At 47.3% G+C, this 24998-nt stretch overlaps 1 protein-coding gene and 1 non-coding gene across 2 annotated transcripts; both read left to right on the top strand.

Annotated features, from left to right (window-relative positions):
- Positions 1-3727: 3727 nt before the first annotated feature.
- On the top strand, positions 3728-3837 carry LOC120105826 (small nucleolar RNA R71). Its single transcript, XR_005508104.1, has one exon. It is a non-coding gene; the product is annotated as a small nucleolar RNA R71 (small nucleolar RNA).
- A 17453-nt stretch (positions 3838-21290) lies between these two features.
- On the top strand, positions 21291-22637 carry LOC120105822 (uncharacterized). The gene is made up of 2 exons (XM_039118577.2): positions 21291-21668; positions 21759-22637. The coding sequence occupies exons 1-2, from the start codon at positions 21291-21293 to the stop codon at positions 22635-22637; spliced, it is 1257 nt and encodes a 418-aa protein (XP_038974505.2).
- Positions 22638-24998: the final 2361 nt, after the last annotated feature.

Genomic DNA, 24998 nt, shown 5'->3' with positions numbered 1-24998 from the left:
GGCCTTCCTCGAGGGGAACTTCGACCACACCCTCGGCTGGCTCCCCCTGCCGCAAGGCCACCTCGTCTCTGGCATCAAGGGACTCGACGCTCAGGGCTTCCACGGGCTTCTTCCCTTTGAGAGTCGCTAGGAAACATTGCCGTGCGGTCGGTTGGTCACCTCGGACCTCTCCGATCCCAGCCGCCGTGGGAAACTGCATGAGCAAGTGGTACGTAGAGACCACCGCACAAAGGGCGTTCAGTCCAGGTCGTCCGAGGATAGCGTTGTAGGCCGAGGGAACACGGACGACCAAGAACCCGAGTCGCACCGTGGCTTCTGCGGGTGCAACGCCCGCAGTCACAGGCAGCTCAACGACTCCTTCGGCCGGGACAGCGTCACCAGTGAATCCGATGAGGGGGGTGGATGTTTTGTGCAACAATTGTCTGGTCAAGCTCATTTTTTGGAAGGCCTCGTAAAACAAAATATCAGCTGAGCTTCCACTATCAACAAGAACACGCCTTACATCATAGTTTGCCATAGTGAGGGAGATCACCATAGCGTCATCGTGGGGAGTCTGAACCCCCTTTACATCCTCATCAGAAAAGGTGATTACATTACCGACCCTCTGCCTCTTTACGATGGCCGTCCCTGACGCTTCCGCCGAGCCCCCTGCGTTCCTCACGGGCCGTGAGCAGCCCCCAGTGATAGTGTGGATCACGCCCGCAACGGGTCGATTCTGCTCCCGAGGCTCCGGAGGAGCCGGGTCGGCTGGACGCGGGTCCGCGGGGGGACGTCGGTCGTTCACATATCGCCCGAGACGCCCCCGGCGGATGAGAGCCTCGATCTCGTCCCGAAGCTGGAAGCAGTCTTCGGTGTCGTGGCCGTGGTCCCGGTGGTACTCACAGTACGCCCGGGAGGGCCTCCTCCCAGGGATCTTCCGCATCTGTCTCGGGGCCGGGAGGTCCTCCCGCCCCTTGATCTCCATAAGGATCTGGGCCCGGGGAGTCAGGAGAGGGGTGTACCGGTTGAAACATCGGGGCGGAGAACGAGGGCGTGGGGCGCCGTGGTTCCTCGCCGGCGACGGGCTTCTGCGCCGATGCTAGGGCGTCGGGCTCCTCCTCTGGCGTGCCTCTTTTCGCCTTTTCTTCCCAAGCTTTGGAGGGATCTCGGCGGCCTCCTTGCTCCGGTGGGCGGCCGCCTCCTCGGCGTCCGCATACTGGTTCGCCCGGGACAACAGCTCCGGGAAGCTCCTCGGCAGGCGTTTGTCCAGGGAGAAGGTGAGTCTGCCCTTCCGGAAGCCGCGCTTCAGGGCTGAAAGAGCTACCTCCTGGCTCAGGTTCCGGACCTCCAGCGTAGCCTTGTTGAAGCGGGTGAGATAATCCCGCAGGCTTTCTCCCTCGTTTTGCCGAACATCAAAGAGGGAGTCGGAGACCAGTCGCCGCCGGCTACTGACGGCGAAATGAGTGATGAAGAGGCGAGTGAACTGGTCGAAGGACTGGATTGAGTTAGCCTCCAGGCCGGCGAACCACGCCCTTGCCGGGCCACGGAGGGTTGCTGGGAAAGCCTTGCAGAGGAGAGGATCTGATACTCCGTGGAGGAGCATAAGGGTCCTGAAACTCTCGACGTGATCCCGCGGGTCCGCTGCCCCGTCATAGGGCTTGATCGCCGGCATCTTGAACCCCGACGGATTCGGGGTCCGCAGGATCCTCGAGGCTAGCGCCGGCTGGGAGGAGATCTCCAAGTCGGCGAAGGGATCTTTGGAATGGCCCTTCAGGACCTGGAGTTGTCGGTGGAGATCGTCCACCCGCCGGTCCAGGGAGCGCGACCGGTGGGCGGGAGACAAGGAGCGGCAGGAGGGAGACCGACTGGAGCGCGGGTTCCTCAAGGACTGGGGGGTCTGGGAATGCGCCCGGGTCCGCCTCTCGTACCCCGCGCAGCTCCGATGAGAAGGTCCCGGCAGAATGGAACGCGCTCGAGAATCCTCCTCGCGCCGGCGCTCCTCCCCATGGGAGAGGAAGGAGCGCGGGTTGATGAGAGCAGGCGAACGCTCAGGCAGCAGCGGCTCCTGAGCCCGCTGCGGCGCCCGGGACATCACACCCTACAGATTCTGCACCGCCTCCGCGAGGGTGCGAACCTGCTGGGCTAGCTGGTCGAACTGAGCGGCTTCGACCGTCAGAATAGGCGGTGGGGTGGTGGAGTGTTGCTGAGAGCGCGTTGGAGATGCAGCGGCCTCCCGGCCGGAGGCGCGAGAGGCCCCGCGACCGGAAGCGTTGGAAGCTCCACGACCACCTCGCCGTGCCATTACGATCGCTCTGAGATCCGGGCCCTTCCTCTAGCGCCAACTGTTGCTGGTGGTCCAAACCGAGAACGATTGGCACAGCGGTGTGAACGGGGTTCCCTTGGAGTTGGGTTGGTTGCGCTCCACCTTCCACCGGAAAACCTGCAAGCAAGCCTCGCACCACCACTGGGGTAGTGGGGGCCCTCCGACGATCAAGTCAGAGAGGATTGAAGGAGAAGGAGAGATAGCAGTAGCAGGTAAGAGAATGCTCTGGAAAACTTTTTCTCACCTCCCCCCTTCTCCCCCCAGCCGCATATATACCAGGCTGGGGGGTCCTTCTGGGGGGTTGGTCATCGTGTAGCACGATGGAGCTGCCACTGACATGGCCGTTACAGGGCGTCGTGGGGCAGCGCTGGGTACGGCCATGACAGGGCGTAGTGGAGCTCCGCTTTGTACGGCTGTTACAGGGGATCGTGGAGCAGCGCCGGATACGACCGTTGCAGGGAGTAGTGGAGCAGAGGGCCGCGGCGTGCTTCAGGGGAACAGCCTGTCGTTGTCGAGAGATTACCGACTCGGGGTCGGACTGCTGGATCAAGGGGCAGCCGACTCGGGGTCGGGCTGCGAAGCCGAAGACATCCGACTCGGGGTCGGACTGCTGGATCAAGGGGCAGCCGACTCGGGGTCGGGCTGCGAAGCCGAAGATATCCGACTTGGGGTCGGACAGCTGGATCAAGGGGCAGCCGACTCGGGGTCAGGCTGCGGAGCCGAAGATATCCGACTCGGGGTCGGACAGCTGGATCAAGGGGCAGCCGACTCGGGGTCAGGCTGCGGAGCCGAAGATATCCGACTCGGGGTCGGATTACTGGATCAAGGGGCAGCCGACTCGGGGTCAGGCTGCGGAGCCGAAGATATCCGACTCGGGGTCGGATTACTGGATCAAGGGACTGCCGTAGTCTTCCTGGGTGCGCGTGCCGGTCACGTGGGGCGTGGCGGCTAAGTTCCCCCGTAACAGGATCGTTATAAGGCTTTTGGTAGGAGTTCATAGCATTTGCTTGATCGTGCAAGACTTCTTTGAATGCCGGTATGGTGGGACAATCTGTAGTAGTATGACCCGACATATCGCAGATACCACAACACTCATTTCTAAGTTCTATAGTCTTGACAGGCTCAATCTTCCTAAGCTCAATTTCTTCTACCTTCCTAGTGAGGGCTGCCATTTTAGCATGAAGATCATCCTCAGTTCTAAGGTTATAAAGGCCTCCCTGTACAGAGCTAGTAGGCTTAGGCAAAGACTTGTTGTTTCTATCCCCGTTATCCCAAAGTTGGGCAGTCTCAGCAAGGGAATCCAAATACTCCCACGCTTCATCAGGGTGTTTTTCTAAAAATCTACCATTGCACATGGTCTCTACAAACTGTTTCAACTGTGGAGATAAACCTTCATAAAAGAAACTAATGGTTCTCCAGGTTTCGAACCCGTGATGAGGGCATGAGAGAAGAAGGTCTTTAAATCTTTCCCAACATTCATAAAATGTTTCATTATCTTTTTGTTGGAAATTGCTAATATGTCTTTTTAAAAAGTTGGTCCTTTGTGTGGGAAAGAACTTCTTCAAAAATTCTCTCTGCATATCTTGCCAAGTTCTTATTGATCTAGGTCGCAACGAGTTTAGCCATGTTTTGGCCTTATCTTTTAGAGAGAAAGGGAACAATGTCAATTTGAGGACATCCTCGGTGACGTTTGGCACTCTAAATGTAATACTCAATTCTTCAAAATCTTTTAAATGAAGATACGGACTCTCGGATTCTAACCCGTGAAACTTGGGAAGCAATTGAATTACCCCGGGTTTGATGTCAAAATGTCCTACATTATCAGAAAAAATTATGCATGAAGGTTGACTAGTCCTAGCCGGTTGTAGGTATTGTCTTAGGGTCATAACATGGGGTTCACATTCTCGATCGTGGTGACTCCCCGCATCTTCATTTAAATCAGCCATCTCACAAGGTGTGAGATATTGAGAAGGAATTTCAGGAGTATGTCCTAAGGGATGATCTAAAGTTGTACGACTTAATCGACCGGTGTTGTCCCTAATGAACTGAGTTGACCAGGTAAGCTCCCAGGTAAGTGGAGGGGTCACGATGCGTTCGCAAAGGTCCCACTTAAAACCCACTTACCTCGAACAGATGAACTGTCTCCCTTATAGGGACAAAGCTTGCCTAGACATCAACTAAGCCACAGAGCGAAATTGGTGCAACTTTCGGTGGTCTTCGTCCTATTGAGCTCGAATGTCCTTAGGGGCCAACGTCTAGTTGATTTTAGTTAAGCTTGGGACATTTATGCACTGGGGTGATTTTTGGGCTAAGGACGAGTGATGAAATCCCGACCTTATCTTTTTAAATAGGTTCAGCCCTTAGAATATTTTATGTTGATGCCTTACACTATATGCAACAATCAAGAGATTTTTTTTTTTTAATGTTTTATGACATGACATTAAATTTCATTGAATAGGTGATCAAGCAAATTATTTATTTTTTTTTAATTTTATGAGTTGAAGCTTGAAATTTGAATTCTGAAATTTGAAATTTAAAATTTGAAATTTTAGGTTTTCCCTCTTTTTTTTAATTTTTGAATAATCACCCTTGATCTTCTCTTAAAGTTTTTTTTTTTAATTGATTTTAAATTAGCAACAAGGGTTAATGAGATATGATAACAACAAAATTCTGATTCTAAAAAAAAAAATTAAATGCAAAAAATTCAAAACAGAAAGCAGCAAGGTTTCGTATTAATCTAATGGTCTTAAAAGTCTCAGAATGTCAATCAGACCGTTCAGATTATTTAACAATGTGTCTTGCACTAGCGGACCAAATTTGAGTCAAATCAGACGGCTAATTTCTATGATATCAGAGTTTGATGCAGACTGTGCAGGGAATTAAAAATAGTAGTAAAGATTTAATTTTTTTTTTCAAAATAAAAATACTAACTACTAAGGTAAAAATTAAATCTAAAATTATACTAATAACTCAGCCGTTCCCCGGCAACGGCGCCAAAAACTTGGTGCTTTTGAAAAACTGCTCTCCCAAGTGCAGGAGAAACGCACAAGTAGTATAACTCGGAAGTCCGAGGTCGATTCCTCAGGGAACGATCTATGGATTATTAGCTTAATTTCAGATTAATTGATTCAATAAACTTGTGGATTAAGATGATGGTTTGCAAATAGAAAATAAACCAGTAAATAGAGAATCGAAGTTTGGATAGATTAAAATGAATTCAAGTTCATGTGATAAATTCAAGTTCATGTGATAAATTCTATGAAAAAAAATTATAAGCAGATAAAATTTAATTATTGAGTATGTTCTTGATAACATGAATTCTCTTTTTAAGCATTCAACGTGCCTTAGGACGTCTACGATGAATCAAATAATTGAGGAAAACATGTATCAATAAGCATAAATCATAAAAGAATTTTCAACATATAAGAATCATAACATAATCAAAAGATAGATCATATAAAGCAAAGGATTAGAATTTACATCATGAACTTAGTACACCAAAGGATCTTCCTTCACCCATCACCAAGGACTTTAGCTCATCATCTTCCTCTCTCTTTCTCACTCTTTTTTTTTTATTTTTTTAATAACAGAAACAGGGCATCCCCTGTTTCTCTCTACACTTTTTTTTTTCTTTCCACTGCAGCAGCCCGGCTCCCCCCTGTTCTTCTTCTTCGATGGCCCCCCCTCTCTTTCGGATCAGAGGTCTCCTCATATAGATCCCCAGAGCTCGTGGGATCGATGATTCCACTGATCGCGCGTGGGGAGGAGCGGACGGCTGGGCTGATGCTGGTGCGGACGATGCGCGAACGTTGCGCCGCTTCACGGGTTGCTGGTGGTGTTCTGGGATGCAGACGCGGCAGATGGATGGGTAGAAGCTCACGAACGGCTGGAAGGGAGGAAGAATCGGGCGCTGATCTCGGCTGGGAGGTGAAGCGGACAGACGCCATGGATTACGGCTGGGAAGAAGGCTGAGAAGGCTGGGAGGTGATCGCGGATGGCCGGAAGATCATTGCGAGAGGGTCGTGGATGCTGGCGGAAGAAGAGGGCGTTGATCACGGATGCTTCGCGGACGGCTGTGGAAGAGGCAGATGCTTGGGAGGCGATCATGGCTGGATCCGGTGCTGAGAATGGACGCGATAAAGGATCGCCACAGATGCTGGGATCATGAACACGGGAGAATCACGCTGAGAGCTGGACGCGTGAATGGAGGAGGCGGACGCTGGGGCTGCGCGTGAGGATCACTGGAGAAGATTGCTCACGGTGCGACGCTTCACGAGAGGCTCGCACGGATCTGGAGGCTTGATACGGGAAGGGAGCTGATCACTGGTGCGGATGGAATCAGGATGCTAGGATTGGGCGCGGGAGATCAGATCACAGATCCTGGTTCACGGACGGCTGGAAGCTTGAGTTACATTGCGGAATTTGGGGAGTCGCTTGGGTGCGCGGAAGAAGAGTCATAGACTCTGTTCTGCAGTTGGGAGGATGCATCCTTTTTAGATGAATTTATATAAAATAATGTTAAAAATTATAATAAGTGCTAAGGATAAAATATTAATCATGCAAATGTTAACATCTATTATTTATCATTATTTTGCTAGCATTAGGCTAAGTTAATTGGTACTTAGATCGCACTTTTGTGCTCTCATCAATGAGCCGGTCCCACCGAGATTCAAAATGCCTCAAGTGTTGCCTACAACGGAACTAGCTGTTAGATGTATGCCCTAGAAGCCAATTTTGGCTGACACATTATTAATTCTAGGAACATATTTTGTACTTGACTATTTATTATTGAATAAATAAAGGCATCTTTCTATTCATATTATTTATGTGTCTATGAATCGTCCAAGAATTAATAAGATGATGATGCGTATTCTTAAGAGTTAAGAATTTGAGCCATGCATCATTGGTGATTAATTTCTGAAGGCTCCTGATCAATAGATCATCACAAGGACGGTGATCGATCCGATCAGTGCACACATTGCTTTCCTTATGGATGGATGAGACTCGAGTCTACAGTGTGGCGACACTGAAGTAATAGTGCAGGTGCTTGTTAGAGAACAAGAGTACTGAGCGTGACCAACACAAGAAGTCACTTGGATGTCTATCCACTCGTCAGTGACTTGCTTGATGTTGCAGTAGTGCGACTAGTCCTTTGACCTGCGATGCTTCGGCTACTCACAGTGAGGTTATTATAGTTTGACTGCACAAATACATAGTCTCTAGCCATATGGGCCCATGCAGTGTAGATTGGCTGCAGTAGGTTCACTGTAGGAGTAGGGTATGCATTTACAAGGAATCTATCGACCTTAATAGAAAAGGAGAGATCCTATATGATTTATAAGACTGAGTTCGTAAGACCTCGGCCGGGGCAGATTGCATAGTGGAGAAAGAGTTTTTCACTCTCGAACTTAAGTCGAATAAATCTTGACATATGACAGACGAAGGGGTTTGACGAGTTATCCATGACCTCCATCCTGTAGGGATCCATGATAGAAGGACTGTATCACATGATAACTGCACCTAGAGGTTCATCATTCTATTCTGCTGGGTAGCCACTACATGCTGCTAGGTGTCACTAGTGGATGGTGGGACTCATAGGGATTATCTTGATGATCGATAAACCCTAATGAGTAGAGTTGGAATCGTTCCGACCCATTGAAAGGAGTTTTCAATGATATTGTGATAGAGATCACAATATATCTCACTACCAGTCAGAGTAGAACCTATGGGGTCACACACACTAGAGGCATTGACCGATCCGATGGTTGAATCGTGATTAGGAATCACAAGTAATCAATTCGATTGATAATAAGTTGAAGAAGGAATAAAGGGAATTGATTAATTGGACTTAAAACAAGAGTCCTACTTGGAGTAGGATTCGTAGAGTCCTAATTGGATTAGGACTAGGAATCCTACTTGGACTGGGATTCCTACTTGGACTGAGAATCTTATTTGGAGTAGGACTAGGATTCCTACTTGGAGTAGGATTCCTATAATCCTAATTAGATTAGGATTTTTGAATTTAAATTGGATTCCTACTTGGAATAGGATTCCTAGAGTCCTAATCGGATTAGGACTTCGGATTCAAATTAGAGTCCTAATTGGATTAGGACCAAAATTAAATAAGTCCTAATTGGATTAGGATTTCTTAAGTCCTAATTAATTATTAATCTAATGAATCAACAAGACTCCTAATTGGATTAGGATTGAAGGGGTCAATTGAGTCATGATTAAGTTCTAATTGGATTAGGACTTACCTAGATTAAACCCAAATTGGTTCACCCTTGGTCCAAGCCTAATTAGATTAGGACCTAACCATGAGTGACCTTCCTAATCCTCCTTAAAGGAGGATTAGGTTAACCATGAAGGAGGGGCACACACCCCTCCTCCTTTTCCTTGCTTGGTGCGGCAAAGAAGAGGGGCCGGCGCCCCTCTTGGAAGTTTATCAAGGAGCTCCTACAAAGTAGGAGCTCCACATGCTATTTAAGAGGAGGCGTGGGGGCTGACCTAGGGCATCATTGAAGCCCTCTCCCTCTCCAATACGTGGCCCCCTCTCCTCCCCTTTCCTTGGTTCAGCCGCAAGCAAAGGAAGAAAAAGAAAGGTGGCCTCCTCATCCTCCCTTCCTCCTTCCAACGCAAGGAAAAGAAGGCTGCAGGGGTTTTGTTCCTTTACTATTCTTCATCCTTCTTCTTCCTCTTCTCAAGCACATTCAAGAGTTGAAAGAAAGAGAGAAGATCAGCCATTAAAGTTGTCTCTGCAAGGGAGCTAGCACCCCGGGGAGACAAAGAAGCTTGATCGGTTCCTGCTTCGTGTGGATACCCGTAGAGGCCGGGCACTAGAACGGCTTCAAGCGAACCTTCATCCAAAAGCACAATCATCAGTTGCGGTGATTATCTACCCGCACAAGGTGAAGATTTGATCTTCCTAAAGATTCTAAAAGTTTTAATCCTTATCTATCTACGAACGGTTTTTGAACAACGTTCATGCGATGAACGGTTGATCCCGCGCATGCCTCTTCCGCTGCATCTAATTTTTTTTTTTTGAATTTTCTGTGGCATGGGCGGGTTTCTAACAGTGGTATTAGAGCCTAGGCATCGTAGATTGAGATAAGAATTAATTATTAATAGGCTTATTAGATCTGAAATTTAAATAGTTATGCATGCTGAAAATTTTTCTGCATGCATATTTTTCCTAGGGTGCTGATTTTTGCATGCTGATTTTTATGTGATAAAAAGATGATTCTAATTGCATTGTTAATGGGATTACAAAGTTTAGAATCATGATTAGCATGATCAGCAACCTATGTCATGAGATAATCAATTAGATTTCAGATCTGAAAATTATAATTGCTGCATGTGGTGATAATCATAGGATTCAAACCCTTTTGGTATCAAATGTAATGACCTGCGATGTGATCTGTAATGTCATGTAATTTTTCAGATGCTTGCATGCATCTTATTTGATGTTTTGAGAGGCCTGCGTGCCTCCTAAAAGGGGATGTAATTTATTATTATTTTTATTTTACATCTGGTTGTATTTCTGTGATGTGATGTACGTCAACGATCAAGTTGAAGACAAGGCATGAGATAAACGGCGATCTAAGCGGTTGATGACGATGGGATCAAGAGTTGATCAAGGATCGAATCAAGGAGGCTTGGAACCAATTCAAGAGCTGAAGACCAATTGATCGATTGACGTGCATGTGCTTGTAATACGACCTAATTAGAATCCATGATCATCACCTAGTTAAAGTTCAGCTTTATTTGATGCTGCGATTATAACTGCCTGTGATGTGCCGTTTGTATGTGATGTGAATGAGAGCGGGGTAGATAGGTTTATATGTGATGTAACAAACCCAATTGAGACCTAAATTAAAACCTCCTCAATCAAGTCAAGAGTAAACCAACATGAGCAAGTCATATTAGATTAATTAATCTAATTGGTGTCTAGGAAAGCATGAAAGGTGGTTACTTAATTAGGACCTTACTCTCTGAGTAAGGGGAGCCTCCCACCTGCTTACCTGGCCAATTGTTCGATTACCTCTTATGAAGAGCTCAAGTTGCAAATACTAAGACCTGATTAACCGATATTAAGTCCATAGGTCTTCCACCGTAGTAGAGCTGCTAAGGTCTTTCTGATGTTGAACTTGAGTAATGCACCTAAAACTCTGGCGGTGCCCTGTTGTGGTGGAGGTATTAGTACTCTGAGAAAGTCATACAATTTGATGCACACTACACTTTTATATTTTCTTGTTTTGACAGTTGCCATGCTTGAAAATATATATCAATTAATTACATGTGTATTAGCTTAGAATTTATTTCACATTTTTATTAGGATCACATGTTATGTTTGATGTTTGTGGGTAGCATCCCTGAAAACCCTCACGAGACAACACTGATCCACTAGGGTAACCTAGGGGTTTAACGGCTTGTTGCACGTGCTAAGTGCAATCGTGATGCCCTACGAAAGTGGGTACATATCTTAGTTTTATATCTTTAGCTTCAATAAAAAGTCATAGGTTAAACCATACCTTTTGCACTCTCATTCTATTATCTGCTCATTAATTGCTAGAGACTAGCAATAAGCTAGTTGGGGGGTGTGATGAGAGCACAAAAGTGCGATCTATACATCACTTAAATTAGTATTATTGCTAACAAATAATGATAAAATTGCCGCATTAATATTATATTTTTGTGGGGTACAGGTGATCAGAAATCAAAGCTAAAATGCACATTGGGTTCAAAAAGATGCATCACTATAGGTGACCAGCCAACCGCATGGACGACCCCAGTTGCACACTAAAAGGAGGTCAAGTTCAGCGGTCCACTTCGTCGCAGCTTCATTTTCCCTTCCCAGCATCTCGTGCGACCCAGCTTCTTCTGCATCTTAGCCCAAGCACCAGCAGTCCATCTTCTCCGCTTGTGAAGCTATCTTGCACCCGAGTTCCAACCAATCCCAAGCATTCAAGCCCAGCCGATCAGCATCCTATGAAGCATTTCATCCGCGTCCGTGACCCAGCGTCCGCAACCATCCCGAGCATCTTCGCATCCCACGCGTCTCGGATTTCCTTCCTCCCAAGCTTCCACGTTCACAGAATCCCAGCATCCCCAGATCTTCAGCGGTCCACGTTCGAGCTCCTCACGAACGCATGCGTCTTCCGCCTCTTCCCGGCGATTTTCCAGCTCTTCCGTTCGCAAGCGTCTCAGCCCGTATCAACTGCGATCCAGCCGTCCCGACTTCAGCCATCTGAGATTGCATCCAGAATTCCAGCATGCCACGTCCGCGTGCAAAATCCACCGTGATCTCAGCGTATGCGTCCCAGCTCTTCCGTCTTCCTCGCAGTCCACACATCTTAACATCAGCAATTCATCCGTGAAGCCTCCCAGCATGCCACGTCCGAATCTCCCAGCATCACAACGTCTGCAAGCATCTTCTGCGAGCCATTCACGGTTCAGATCTCCCAAGCTACCACCGAGCGTCCATGCTCCAGCTTCTCCCGTGAAGCTTCCCATTTCCGCATCCTCCGAACCAGCATCCGATTCTTCCGGGATTCGCAATCATCCGAGTCCCAGTCAAGTATCCGCTTTCGAATCTCCCGCGCCCAACGCCTGCGATCATTCCGTGATCCAAATCCCATGATTCCGCGTTCGGATATTTCGCAACTGGATCAGGGATCCATCGCACGAGCTATATGAGGCTTTCGCTCGGCTGGGGGGATGTTATTCCTTCCCATTCGGTGAAACAGAGGAGTAGCCCTCTGTCAAAAGAAAAAAAAAAGAAAGGGAAACAGGGCCTCCCCTGTTTCCGAAAAGAAAAAGAAAAAAATAAAAGGGGGATTAATGTTTTCAATGAGTGGCTGATTTCTTAGGGAGGGAGATGGAGGAACCTTTGATGTATTGCTCTTTGAAGTAAACTCTAAACTTTTGCTTTGAATGACTTATATTTATTGATATGTTCTTGATCCATGCATAGTTATTTCGTAGATAGCTTTTTAATGGATTATGATTATTGATATATGGATTGCTTTAGTATTTGATTCGTCGTAGACGTAGAAAGCACGATGAATGCTTAGAAATTGAGTTCATATGTTCATGAAACATATACCACGATTAGATCTATCCTACAATTAATTTTTAATCAAGAATCTTAGAGTTTATTTCTTGGATGCAATATCATCAAAGGGGATTCCAGATCCCCACCATCTTTATTTCATATAACTTTGTTTATTGATATATTATTCTCTGCTTTTAATTTCTGAAAATCAAAACATCATTTTAATCCATAAATTTATTGAATTAATTAATCTAAAAATTACACTAATAATCTATAAATCGTTTCCTGAGGATTCGACCTCGGACTCCCGAGAATTTACTACTTGTGCGCTTCTCCTGCACTTGGGAGAACAATTTTATTTTTGCATCACAGTACCTACTGGAAACCCTAGTCGTGTAGGATTTCCGTTTTCCTACCAGGAGAGTGTGAGAAATTCGAGAAAATAGTGGGAGGTACATTTGTTCTAAAAGTCCTTAGAACAGATTAAGGATCAAGTACAAAAGTCTAACTAGAATCTTTACTCTCTGCAGATCATAATGTCAGCCTCAAACCCTTTGACCCGTATTCTTGAGACCAACCGATTGACTGGAACCAATTACAAGGACTGGCTAAGAAACCTCAAAATTGTTTTGAACTGTGAGAAAATAGGCTACATACTCGATTCAGATATCCCCACACTACCAACACGTACTACTGATGTTCAGCGTGAGATGCATCAAAAGTGGATGGATGATGACATTAGAGTCAAGTGCTATATGATGGCATCCATGTCCAATGAACTCCAATACCAGCATGAAAATATGAAGACTGCTAGGGACATACTGGCACACCTGCAAGAGTTGTATGGTGAGCAGAGTTGCACAGCTCGTTTTGAAGTGTCCAAGAGGCTCTTCAAAGCAAAGATGCGCAAGGGGTAGTCTGTCCATGATCACGGTCTGACTATGATCAAGGACCTAGAGGAGCTTGAGAAGCTCGGTATGAACATGCACAAGGAATTGCAAGTAGATCTGATCCTTCAATCCCTACCTGATTCATTTGGACAGTTTATAGTAAACTACCACATGAATAAGATTGAATGCACTAAGACTAAACTGATAAATATGTTGGTAACTGCTGAGGAAGCCTTGAAAGGTTCAAGGGGCAATGTCCTTGCTGCTGAGTTGACTTCTGGTTCCAAGAGAAAGTCTACTTAGAAGAAAAAGAAGCCTGCTAAGAAGCAGAAGAAAGACAAGAAGCCAAAGAAGGAAGTTCAAAAGAAAAAGGCTAATGACAAAGGAAAATGTTTCCACTGCAATGTCGACGGCCATTGGAAGAGAAACTGTCCTTCATACCTCGAGAGCCTGAAGAACAAGAAAGGTGACACACCTTCAGAAGGTAAAGACTTGCTCATAATTGAAACTAATCTAACGGTTTCTTCTACTTCTAGTTGGGTTATTGATTCTGGTTCTAGTGCTCATTTGTGCACTACCATGCAGGGTCTAAAGAAAAGTAGAAGGCTGGCGGAAGGTGCGGTAACCCTTCGGGTTGGCAACGGGGCAAAAGTTGCTGCTGTAGCTGTGGGCACCTACGATCTGCGACTACCGTCTGATTTTAGTTTTATTACTTAGAGACTAGTATTATGTACCTGCTGCTAGCAGAAAATTGATTTCTGTTTCATGTCTAGCACAGGAAGGTCATGTTTTTAAATTTGACAAAGACTGCTGTTCTATTTATTTCAGAAATAAAATAGTCGCACGTGGTTTTATGATTGACAGTCTCTATCATTTGCATATGGATGTATCTGTAAATGTGTCTGAGCAAGAAGTGAGTGCCAAAGGATCCAAGAGATCCAGGGATGAGATAAACTAAAAATATTTGTGGCACCTCAGGCTTGGCCATATTGGAGAGGACAGAATGAACAAAATGAATAAAGATGGGCTTCTCGGCTCATTGACTTCCGAGTCATATCCAGTTTATGAGTCCTGTCTTCAAGGAAAAATGGCTAGATTGCCCTTTGTAGGACATGGGGAGAGGACCACTGAAATACTTACCCTGGTACACACAGATGTGTGTGGCCCATTCGATATGCAAGCCAGGGGATGTTATTCGTACTTCATTACCTTTACCGATGATTATTCACGGTATGGGTATGTGTATCTTATGAGACACAAGTCTGAATCTTTTGAAAAGTTCAAGGAGTTCAAGAATGAAGTAGAAAAACAAACTGGAAAATCTCTTAAGGCTCTTCGATCAGATCGAGGAGGAGAATACCTTAGTGGGGAATTCCGTATCTCAAGAAAAACGGCATAGTCTCACAATGGACACCTCCGGGTATACCTCAACTCAACGGGGTGTCAGAGAGGAAAAAATCAGACTCTATTGGATATGGTCCGGTCCATGATGAGCTTCACTGATCTACCAATGTTTCTTTGGGGAGATGCCTTACTTACCGTAGTATATCTACTGAATAGAGTTCCCTCTAAATCCGTTCCTACCACACCGTATGAGATATGGCATGGTAAGAAACCAAGTCTTGGTCATCTCAAGATTTGGGGATGTCCGGCCTACGTCAAAAGACTACAGGCGGACAAGCTAGAGGCTAGGACCATAAGTGCTCGTTTTATAGGATATCCTAAAGAGTCATTAGGATACAATTTTTACGTCTCAAAGGATCACAATGTGTTTGTGAGCCGTCACGCCATCTTTTTGGAAAACCAGTTTATCCTTGATAGAGGCAGTGGGAGGAAAATTGAGCTTGAAGAGAAAGTCTTTGAAAAGCAACGAGTCATCGATCCTATAGAACCCATTCATACAGAGCCAGAACACGTTGTCCTCCTCCACCTCGTAGATCTAGTAGGGTCTCCCATCCTCCCGATAGATACTTAGGTATACTAGAAGAGGATACCGAGGAAATGTTCCTAGTGGGAGATAGGGATCACATACAAGATCCTAAAACCTACAACGAGGCGATATCAGATATCGATTCTGAGAAATGGCTGGAAGCCATGAAGTCAGAGTTAGACTCCATGCATTCCAACCAGGTCTGGACCTTAGTGGATCCACCAGAAGGTATTGTACCTATTGGATGTAAATGGATCTACAAAAGAAAAATAGGTTCGGATGGAAAGGTAGAGACCTTTAAGGCAAGGCTGGTAGCGAAAGGGTATAGTCAACGCAAAGGTATTGACTATTAGGAGACCTTTTCACCTGTAGCCATGCTAAAATCCATCCGTACACTATTTGCCATTGCAGCATTTCATGATTATGAAATTTTGCAGATGGATGTGAAAACTGCTTTTCTGAATGGATATCTTGATGAAGATATCTATATGGAACAACCTTTGGGTTTCACTTCTAATGATGGAGATCACAAGGTCTGCAAGCTGCAAAGGTCCATCTATGGACTAAAGCAAGCATCTCGGAGTTGGAACACTCGTTTCGATGACGCAATCAAAACGTTTGATTTCATCAAAAACGAAGAGGAACCGTGTGTTTACAAAAAGGTTTGTGGGAATGTTGTCGTATTTCTCGTACTGTACGTGGACGACATCCTCCTGATAGGGAATGATATTCCCATGCTAACCTCGGTCAAGATCTGGTTGTCAAAAGAGTTCTCCATGAAAGACCTTGGGGAAGCATCCTATATTCTGGGAATAAAAGTCTATAGAGATAGATCTAAAAGGATGCTTGGCCTATCACAGAAGATGTACCTAGAGGAAGTGCTGAAAAGGTTCAGCATGGAAAACTCTAAAAGGGATCTCTTACCCCTAAGGCATGGAATTCATCTCTCCAAGAAGATGTGCCCCAACACATCTGAAGAGATTCAACGCATGAGCAAGATCCCCTATGCATTAGCAATAGGGAGCCTCATGTATGCCATGCTATGTACACGATCTGATATAGCCCTTGTTGTGAGTGTCACAAGCAGATATCAGTCGAATCCAGGTGAAGAACACTGGACAGCTGTGAAGAATATTCTTAAGTACTTGAGAAGAACTAAAGATTTATTCTTGGTTTTTGGAGGATCATCAGAGCGGCGCTTCCACCTCATACGCGACTATGTTGAGAAGAAATATGTCGAGGTGCAGAGAGTAGACTTCGCGGACAACGTGGCAGACTTGTTCACTAAGCAGTTAAGTCAACAAAAGACTGAAGCCCACCTTGAGAAGATGGGACTCAGATATATGACTGATTGGCTTTAGTGCAAGTGGGAGATTGTTAGATGTATGCCCTAGAAGCCAATTTTGGCTGACACATTATTAATTCTAGGAACATATTTTGTACTTGACTATTTATTATTGAATAAATAAAGGCATCTTTCTATTCATATTATTTATGTGTCTATGAATCGTCCAAGAATTAATAAGATGATGATGCGTATTCTTAAGAGTTAAGAATTTGAGCCATGCATCATTGGTGATTAATTTTTGAATGCTCCTGATCAATGGATCATCACAAGGACAGTGATCGATCCGATCAGTGCACACATTGCTTTCCTTATGGATGGATGAGACTCGAGTCCACAGTGTGGCGACACTGAAGTAATAGTGCAGGTGCTTGTTAGAGAACAAGGGTACTGAGCGTGACCAACACAAGAAGTCACTTGGATATCTATCCACTCGTCAGTGACTTGCTTGATGTTGCAGTAGTGTGACTAGTCCTTTGACCTGCGATGCTTCGGCTACTCACAGTGAGGTTATTATAGTTTGACTGCACAAATACATGGTCTCTAGCCATATGGGTCCATGCAGTGTAGATTGGCTGCAGTAGGTTCACTGTAGGAGTAGGGTATGCATCTACAAGGAATCTATCGACCTTGATAGAAAAGGAGAGATCCTATGTGATTTATAAGACTGAGTTCGTAAGACCTCGGCCGGGGCAGATTGCATAGTGGAGAAAGAGTTTTCCACTCTCGAACTTAAGTCGAATAAATCTTGACATATGACAGACGAAGGGGTTTGACGAGTTATCCATGACCTCCGTCCTGTAGGGATCCACGATAGAAGGACTGTATCACATGATAACTGCACCTAGAGGTTCATCATTCTATTCTGCTGGGCAGCCACTACATGCTGCTAGGTGTCACTAGTGGATGGTGGGACTCATAGGGATTATCTTGATGATCGATAAACCCTAATAAGTAGAGTTGGAATCGTTCCGACCCATTGAAAGGAGTTTTCAATGATATTGTGATAGAGATCACAATATATCTCACTACCAGTCAGAGTAGAACCTATGGGGTCACACACACTAGAGGCATTGACCGATCCGATGGTTGAATCGTGATTAGGAATCACAAGTAATCAATTCGATTGATAATAAGTTGAAGAAGGAACAAAGGGAATTGATTAATTGGACTTAAAAGAAGAGTCCTACTTGGAGTAGGATTCGTAGAGTCCTAATTGGATTAGGACTAGGAATCCTACTTGGATTGGGATTCCTACTTGGACTGGGAATCTTATTTGGAGTAGGACTAGGATTCCTACTTGGAGTAGGATTCCTATAATCCTAATTAGATTAGGATTTTTGAATTAAAATTGAATTCCTACTTGGAATAGGATTCCTAGAGTCCTAATCGGATTAGGACTTCGGATTCAAATTAGAGTCCTAATTGGATTAGGACCAAAATTAAATAAGTCCTAATTGGATTAGGATTTCTTAAGTCTTAATTAATTATTAATCTAATGAATCAACAAGACTCCTAATTGGATTAGGATTGAAGGGGTCAATTTGAGTCATGATTAAGTTCTAATTGGATTAGGACTTACCTAGATTAAACCCAAATTGGTTCACTCTTGGTCCAAGCCTAATTAGATTAGGACCTAACCATGAGTGACCTTCCTAATCCTCCTTAAAGGAGGATTAGGTTAACCATGAAGGAGGGGCACACGCCCCTCCTCCTTTTCCTTGCTTGGTGCGGCAAAGAAGAGGGGCCAGCGCCCCTCTTGGAAGTTTATCAAGGAGCTCCTACAAAGTAGGAGCTCCACATGCTATTTAAGAGGAGGCATGGGGGCTGACCTAGGGCATCATTGAAGCCCTCTCCCTCTCCAATTCGTGGCCCCTCTCCTCCCCTTTCCTTGGTTCAGCTGCAAGCAAAGGAAGAAAAAGAAAGGTGGCCTCTTCATCCTCTCTTCCTCATTCCAACGCAAGAAAAAGAAAGAAGGCTGCAGGGGTTTTGCTCCTTTACTATTCTTCATCCTTCTTCTTCCTCTTCTCAAGCACATTCAAGAGTTGAAAGAAAGAGAGGAGATCAGCCATTAAAAGTTGTCTCTGCAAGGGAACTAGCACCCCGGGGAGACAAAGAAGCTTGATCGGTTCCTACTTCGTGTGGATACCCGTAGAGGCCGGGCACTTGAACGGCTTCAAGCGAACCTTCATCCAAAACCACGATCATCAGTTGCGGTAATCATCTACCCGCACAAGGTGAAGATTTGATCTTCCTAAAGGTTCTAAAAGTTTTAATCCTTATCTATCTACGAACGGTTTTTGAACAACGTTCATGCGATGAACGGTTGATCCCGTGCATGCCTCTTCCGCTGCATCTGAATTTTTTTTTTTGAATTTTCTGCGGCATGGGCGGGTTTCTAACACTACCGACCCCCTCGATCATCTGGAGAGTTACCGAGCCCTCATGGCACTGCAAGGATCCTCGGAGGCTGTGCTCTGCAAAGCCTTCCCAGCCACTCTTCAGGGTACGGCCCGGCTTTGGTTCTCGGGACTAAAGCCGAGCACGGTATCCTCCTTTGAGCAGCTTGGCAGGCAGTTCGCCACCAACTTCGCTACCAGCCGGCGCCAGTGGCGGTCATCGAATTTCCTCCTGGACGTCAAACAAAAGGAGGGGGAATCCTTTAGAGAATATCTTGACCGCTTCACCGTTGCGACCTAGGAGGTCCGTGAGCTCGACCAGTCGATCGCCATGTCGGCGCTAAAGACTGGAGCCCGCTCCTACGGATTTCTCTTCTCCATTGAGAAGAGTTTCCCCACTGACTTCACCGAAATGCTAGCCCGAGCTCGGAAATACGCGAAGGCCGAGGAGGCCATCGCATCTGGAAAGGGCGCAACCGAGCAGGGCTCAAAAAAGCAGAAGAAGCGCCATGAAGAGCGCGGCCACTTGAGAAGTCGGTCTCCCTGCCGAGACAAGAACCTGCCTCGGCTGAGGAGCCCGCCCCGACCGCAGGGACGGCATCGACCAAGGTCCCCGCCTCGACCGAGATCTCCACCGCGGCCACGAATGTCCTCGGGGAGGTACGAGAGTTACACCCCACTAAATGCCCCTCGAGTAGAGGTCCTTATGGAGATAGAAGGTCGGGATTACTTCCGACCTCCTCTCCTAATGCGGGATACCGGAGCTCGGCGCAATCCAAGGAAGTATTGTCACTTCCACCGGGACCACGGCCATGACACGGAGGATTGCTTTCAGCTTCAGGATGAGATTGAGGCACTTATCCGTCGTGGAGTACTCAACCGGTTTGTATGGAACCGACGTGAGGAAAGAAGGCCCGCAGAAAATGCCGCACCACCTGAAAATCCAAATGACAACAGGCCTATCGCTGGCACCATCAACACCATTGGAGAAGGAAACTCGGCTGAAGGACCAACCAAGGAAAGGATCTCTCCTAAGCGCCTGTGTACCTCCGAAGCCATTTCCTTCTCAGACAAGGACTTGGAAGGAGTTGAAACTCCTCATGATGACGCTGTGGTCATCTCTATGATTGTAAATAAATTTGATGTAAAGCGCGTCCTAGTTGATAATGGAAGCTCAGCAAATATTTTGTACTATGACGCCTATCAAAAAATGGGGATGTTGGAAAGTCAGCTTCGGAGAATGAATGCTCCACTTGTCGGATTCACTGGGGATTCGGTCCCGATCGAGGGCGAGGTCGGCCTTTTTGTCACGGTCGGGCTCGCTCCTCGAGAAAGCACTGTAAGGACGGACTTTCTTGTGGTCCGCCTGCCTTCGGCCTACAACGCCATTCTCGGACGACCAGGGCTAAATGCCCTCCGAGCTGTGGTTTCGACTTACCACTTGCTCGTGCGATTCCCCACCGACCAAGGAGTAGGCGAAGTTCGTGGGGACCAGCTGATAGCTAAGCAGTGCTATATGGCGACTCATAAGGCAAAGCAACCGGCTAAAACCTCGAGCCAAAATAAGCAAGCGGCCGAGGCGCCGGCTCAGGCGTCAGACCAGGCGCTACCCATCGAAACCCTGGAGGTGCAGGACGACTCCTACGGGTAGAACCCGGTGAGCTCCTTACCCAAATTCCATTGAGACAAAACTGTCCAGGGCTAATTGTGCAGGTCGGCTCCTTACCCGGTGAGCTCCGGAACGACAACGAGCAGCAGCCGAGGAAGTGGACAGACTTCTCGAGGCCGGCTTCATCCGAAAAATATCCTATCTAGATTGACTCGCCAACGTGGTCCTCGTGAAGAAATCTAACGGGAAGTGGCGCATGTGCGTGGACTACATCGACTTGAATAAGGCTTGCCCAAAGGACAGCTTTCCACTTTCTAGTATTGACCAGCTCGTCGACTCCACCTCGGGACATCAACTGCTGACCATCATGGACGCCTTCTCGGGATATAATCAAATCCGAATGGCACCCGAAGACGAGGAGAAGACGGCCTTTATCACCGACAAGGGCCTCTATTGTTATAAAATGATGCCGTTCGGGTTGAAGAATGCCGGAGCAACATATCAAAGGCTGGTCAGCAAGATCTTCAAAGATCAGATAGGCCGAAACATGGAAGTCTATGTGGATGACATGCTGGTAAAGAGCCGGAGCGGAGCACCATATAGCCGACCTCAATGAAGCATTCTCCACACTCAGAAAATATCAAATGAAGCTCAACCCTGCCAAGTGCGCTTTCGGAGTCACCTCTGGCAAGTTCCTCGGGTTCGTGGTAACCCAAAGGGGGATTGAGGTAAACCCCGAAAAAATCCGAGCGCTGCAGCAGATGGTGCCGCAAAAGACAGTCAAGGAGGTACAGCGGCTCACCGGGCAGATCGCGGCTCTAGGGAGATTCGTCTCCAGGTCGGCCGAGCGGTGCCTCCCATTCTTCAAAATTCTCAAGCGACCGAAGGATTTCTTATGGTCGGAGGAATGCCAGCAAGCTTTTGAAGAGCTTAGGCGCCTTCTCGCCTCTCCGCCGCTGCTCACCAAACCCCAGCAGGGTGAGCTCCTCTATTTGTACCTGGCCGTCTCCCCGGTTGCAGTGAGTTCAGTCCTGTTACGAGAAGAGAATAAGCTCCAAAGACCAGTGTACTACACCAGCCGGGTTCTGAGGGATGCTGAGACAAGATACTTCAAATTGGAGAAGACAACTTTTGCCCTGGTCATCTCAGCTCGGAGGCTCCGACCCTATTTTTAGGTCCACACAGTGGCCATACTGACCGACCAGCCCATGAAGTAAATTTTGCAACAGTCGGATCGCGCCGGAAGGATCGCAAAATGGGCAGTCGAGCTCGGGGAGTTCGACCTTGAATACCGTCCGAGGCCAGCAATTCAAGCCCGGGCACTCGTCGATTTTATAGTGGAGTGCACCTTGCCAGATGATTTCGAGCTTACACCCATACCAGCGTTGAAGATCCCGAGGCATCCATGGACTCTACATGTAGACGGCTCTTCAACCTCGGGGGGTAGCGGAGCAGGCCTCATTCTCACCAGCCCGAACGGCGTAGTCGCAGAGCAGGCTTTATGCCTCGAATTCTCCGCCTCGAACAACGTGGCAGAATACGAGACCCTCATCGCCGGACTCAAGCTGGCGAAGGAGCTGAAAGTGGAGGACATAAAGGTCTTCAGTGACTCCCAGCGGGTTATAAGCCAGATTTTGGGAGACTTTGAGGCCAGAGAGCCAACAATGCAGAAATACCTCTGGAAGGTGCGGGATTTCATCTCCACCCTGGACTCCTTCAACATCCAACACATTCCCAAAATGAAGAACCTGAGAGCAGACCAACTGTCAAAGCTGGCAACTTTCCGCATGAGCGAGCTTTCTAAAGTAATAATGCTCGAATATCTTCAAATGTCCAGCACGGAGGAGCCCGAGCCGACCCTCTGCATCGAAACCGAGCCGAGCTGGATGAACGAGCTCATTAGCTACCTACGAAATGAAGTCCTCCCCAATGATGAGCTCGAGGCTCGCCGAATCAGGCGTCTAGCCTCCCGATTCCTAATATACAAAGGCAAGCTCTACCGTAAATCTTTCACCTCTCCTCTCCTTAAATGCCTACGCCCGTCAGAGGCAGACTATGCTATGCGAGAGGTCCATGAAGGGATATACGGAAACCATCTAGGAGGCTGAGCACTGGCTCAAAAAATCTTGCGCCAAGGATACTTTTGGCCCACACTTCAAAAGGACGCAATGGACTTCGTCCGAAGATGCGACCGATGCCAGCGGAACGCCAACATCCAGCGCCGACCCTTGACCCCACTGACCTCGATCAGTGCCCCTTGGCCATTTGCCCAATGGGGGTCGACATCCTGGGGCCATTCCCCCTAGCTACCGGACAAAAAAAATACGAGACCCTCATCGCCGGACTCAAGCTGGCGAAGGAGCTGAAAGTGGAGGACATAAAGGTCTTCAGTGACTCCCAGCGGGTTATAAGCCAGATTTTGGGAGACTTTGAGGCCAGAGAGCCAACAATGCAGAAATACCTCTAGAAGGTGCGGGATTTCATCTCCACTCTGGACTCCTTCAACATCCAACACATTCCCAAAATGAAGAACCTGAGAGCAGACCAACTGTCAAAGCTGGCAACTTTCCGCATGAGCGAGCTTTCTAAAGTAATAATGCTCGAATATCTTCAAATGCCCAGCACGGAGGAGCCCGAGCCGACCCTCTGCATCGAAACTGAGCCGAGCTGGATGAATGAGCTCATTAGCTACCTACGAAATGAAGTCCTCCCCAATGATGAGCTCGAGGCTCGCCGAATCAGGCGTCTAGCCTCCCGATTCCTAATATACAAAGGCAAGCTCTACCGTAAATCTTTTACCTCTCCTCTCCTTAAATGCCTACACCCGTCAGAGGCAGACTATGCTATGCGAGAGGTCCAAGAAGGGATATACGGAAACCATCTAGGAGGCCGAGCACTGGCTCAAAAAATCTTGCGCCAAGGATACTTTTGGCCCACACTTCAAAAGGACGCAACGGACTTCGTCCGAAGATGCGACCGATGCCAGCGGAACGCCAACATCCAGCGCCGACCCTTGACCCCACTGACCTCGATCAGTGCCCCTTGGCCATTTGCCCAATGGGGGTCGACATCCTGGGGCCATTCCCCCTAGCTACCGGACAAAAAAAATACGAGACCCTCATCGCCGGACTCAAGCTGGCGAAGGAGCTGAAAGTGGAGGACATAAAGGTCTTCAGTGACTCCCAGCGGGTTATAAGCCAGATTTTGGGAGACTTTGAGGCCAGAGAGCCAACAATGCAGAAATACCTCTAGAAGGTGCGGAATTTCATCTCCACCCTGGACTCCTTCAACATCCAACACATTCCCAAAATGAAGAACCTGAGAGCAGACCAACTGTCAAAGCTGGCAACTTTCCGCATGAGCGAGCTTTCTAAAGTAATAATGCTCGAATATCTTCAAATGCCCAGCACGGAGGAGCCCGAGCCGACCCTCTGCATCGAAACCGAGCCGAGCTGGATGAATGAGCTCATTAGCTACCTACGAAATGAAGTCCTCCCCAATGATGAGCTCGAGGCTCGCCGAATCAGGCGTCTAGCCTCCCGATTCCTAATATACAAAGGCAAGCTCTACCGTAAATCTTTCACCTCTCCTCTCCTTAAATGCCTACGCCCGTCAGAGGCAGACTATGCTATGCGAGAGGTCCATGAAGGGATATACGGAAACCATCTAGGAGGCCGAGCACTGGCTCAAAAAATCTTGCGCCAAGGATACTTTTGGCCCACACTTCAAAAGGACGCAACGGACTTCGTCCGAAGATGCGACCGATGCCAGCGGAACGCCAACATCCAGCGCCGACCCTTGACCCCACTGACCTCAATCAGTGCCCCTTGGCCATTTGCCCAATGGGGGTCGACATCCTGGGGCCATTCCCCCTAGCTACCGGACAAAAAAAATACGAGACCCTCATCGCCGGACTCAAGCTGGCGAAGGAGCTGAAAGTGGAGGACATAAAGGTCTTCAGTGACTCCCAGCGGGTTATAAGCCAGATTTTGGGAGACTTTGAGGCCAGAGAGCCAACAATGCAGAAATACCTCTAGAAGGTGCGGAATTTCATCTCCACCCTGGACTCCTTCAACATCCAACACATTCCCAAAATGAAGAACCTGAGAGCAGACCAACTGTCAAAGCTGGCAACTTTCCGCATGAGCGAGCTTTCTAAAGTAATAATGCTCGAATATCTTCAAATGCCCAGCACGGAGGAGCCCGAGCCGACCCTCTGCATCGAAACCGAGCCGAGCTGGATGAATGAGCTCAATAGCTACCTACGAAATGAAGTCCTCCCCAATGATGAGCTCGAGGCTCGCCGAATCAGGCGTCTAGCCTCCCGATTCCTAATATACAAAGGCAAGCTCTACCGTAAATCTTTCACCTCTCCTCTCCTTAAATGCCTACGCCCGTCAGAGGCAGACTATGCTATGCGAGAGGTCCATGAAGGGATATACGGAAACCATCTAGGAGGCCGAGCACTG

Source organism: Phoenix dactylifera, chromosome 16, assembly GCF_051530095.1.
Source record: "Phoenix dactylifera cultivar Ajwa chromosome 16, Ajwa_hap1_PhDact_Kaust_v1.1, whole genome shotgun sequence".
Lineage (NCBI taxonomy): Eukaryota > Viridiplantae > Streptophyta > Magnoliopsida > Arecales > Arecaceae > Phoenix > Phoenix dactylifera.
This window is presented reverse-complemented; position numbering and strand designations above follow the sequence as displayed.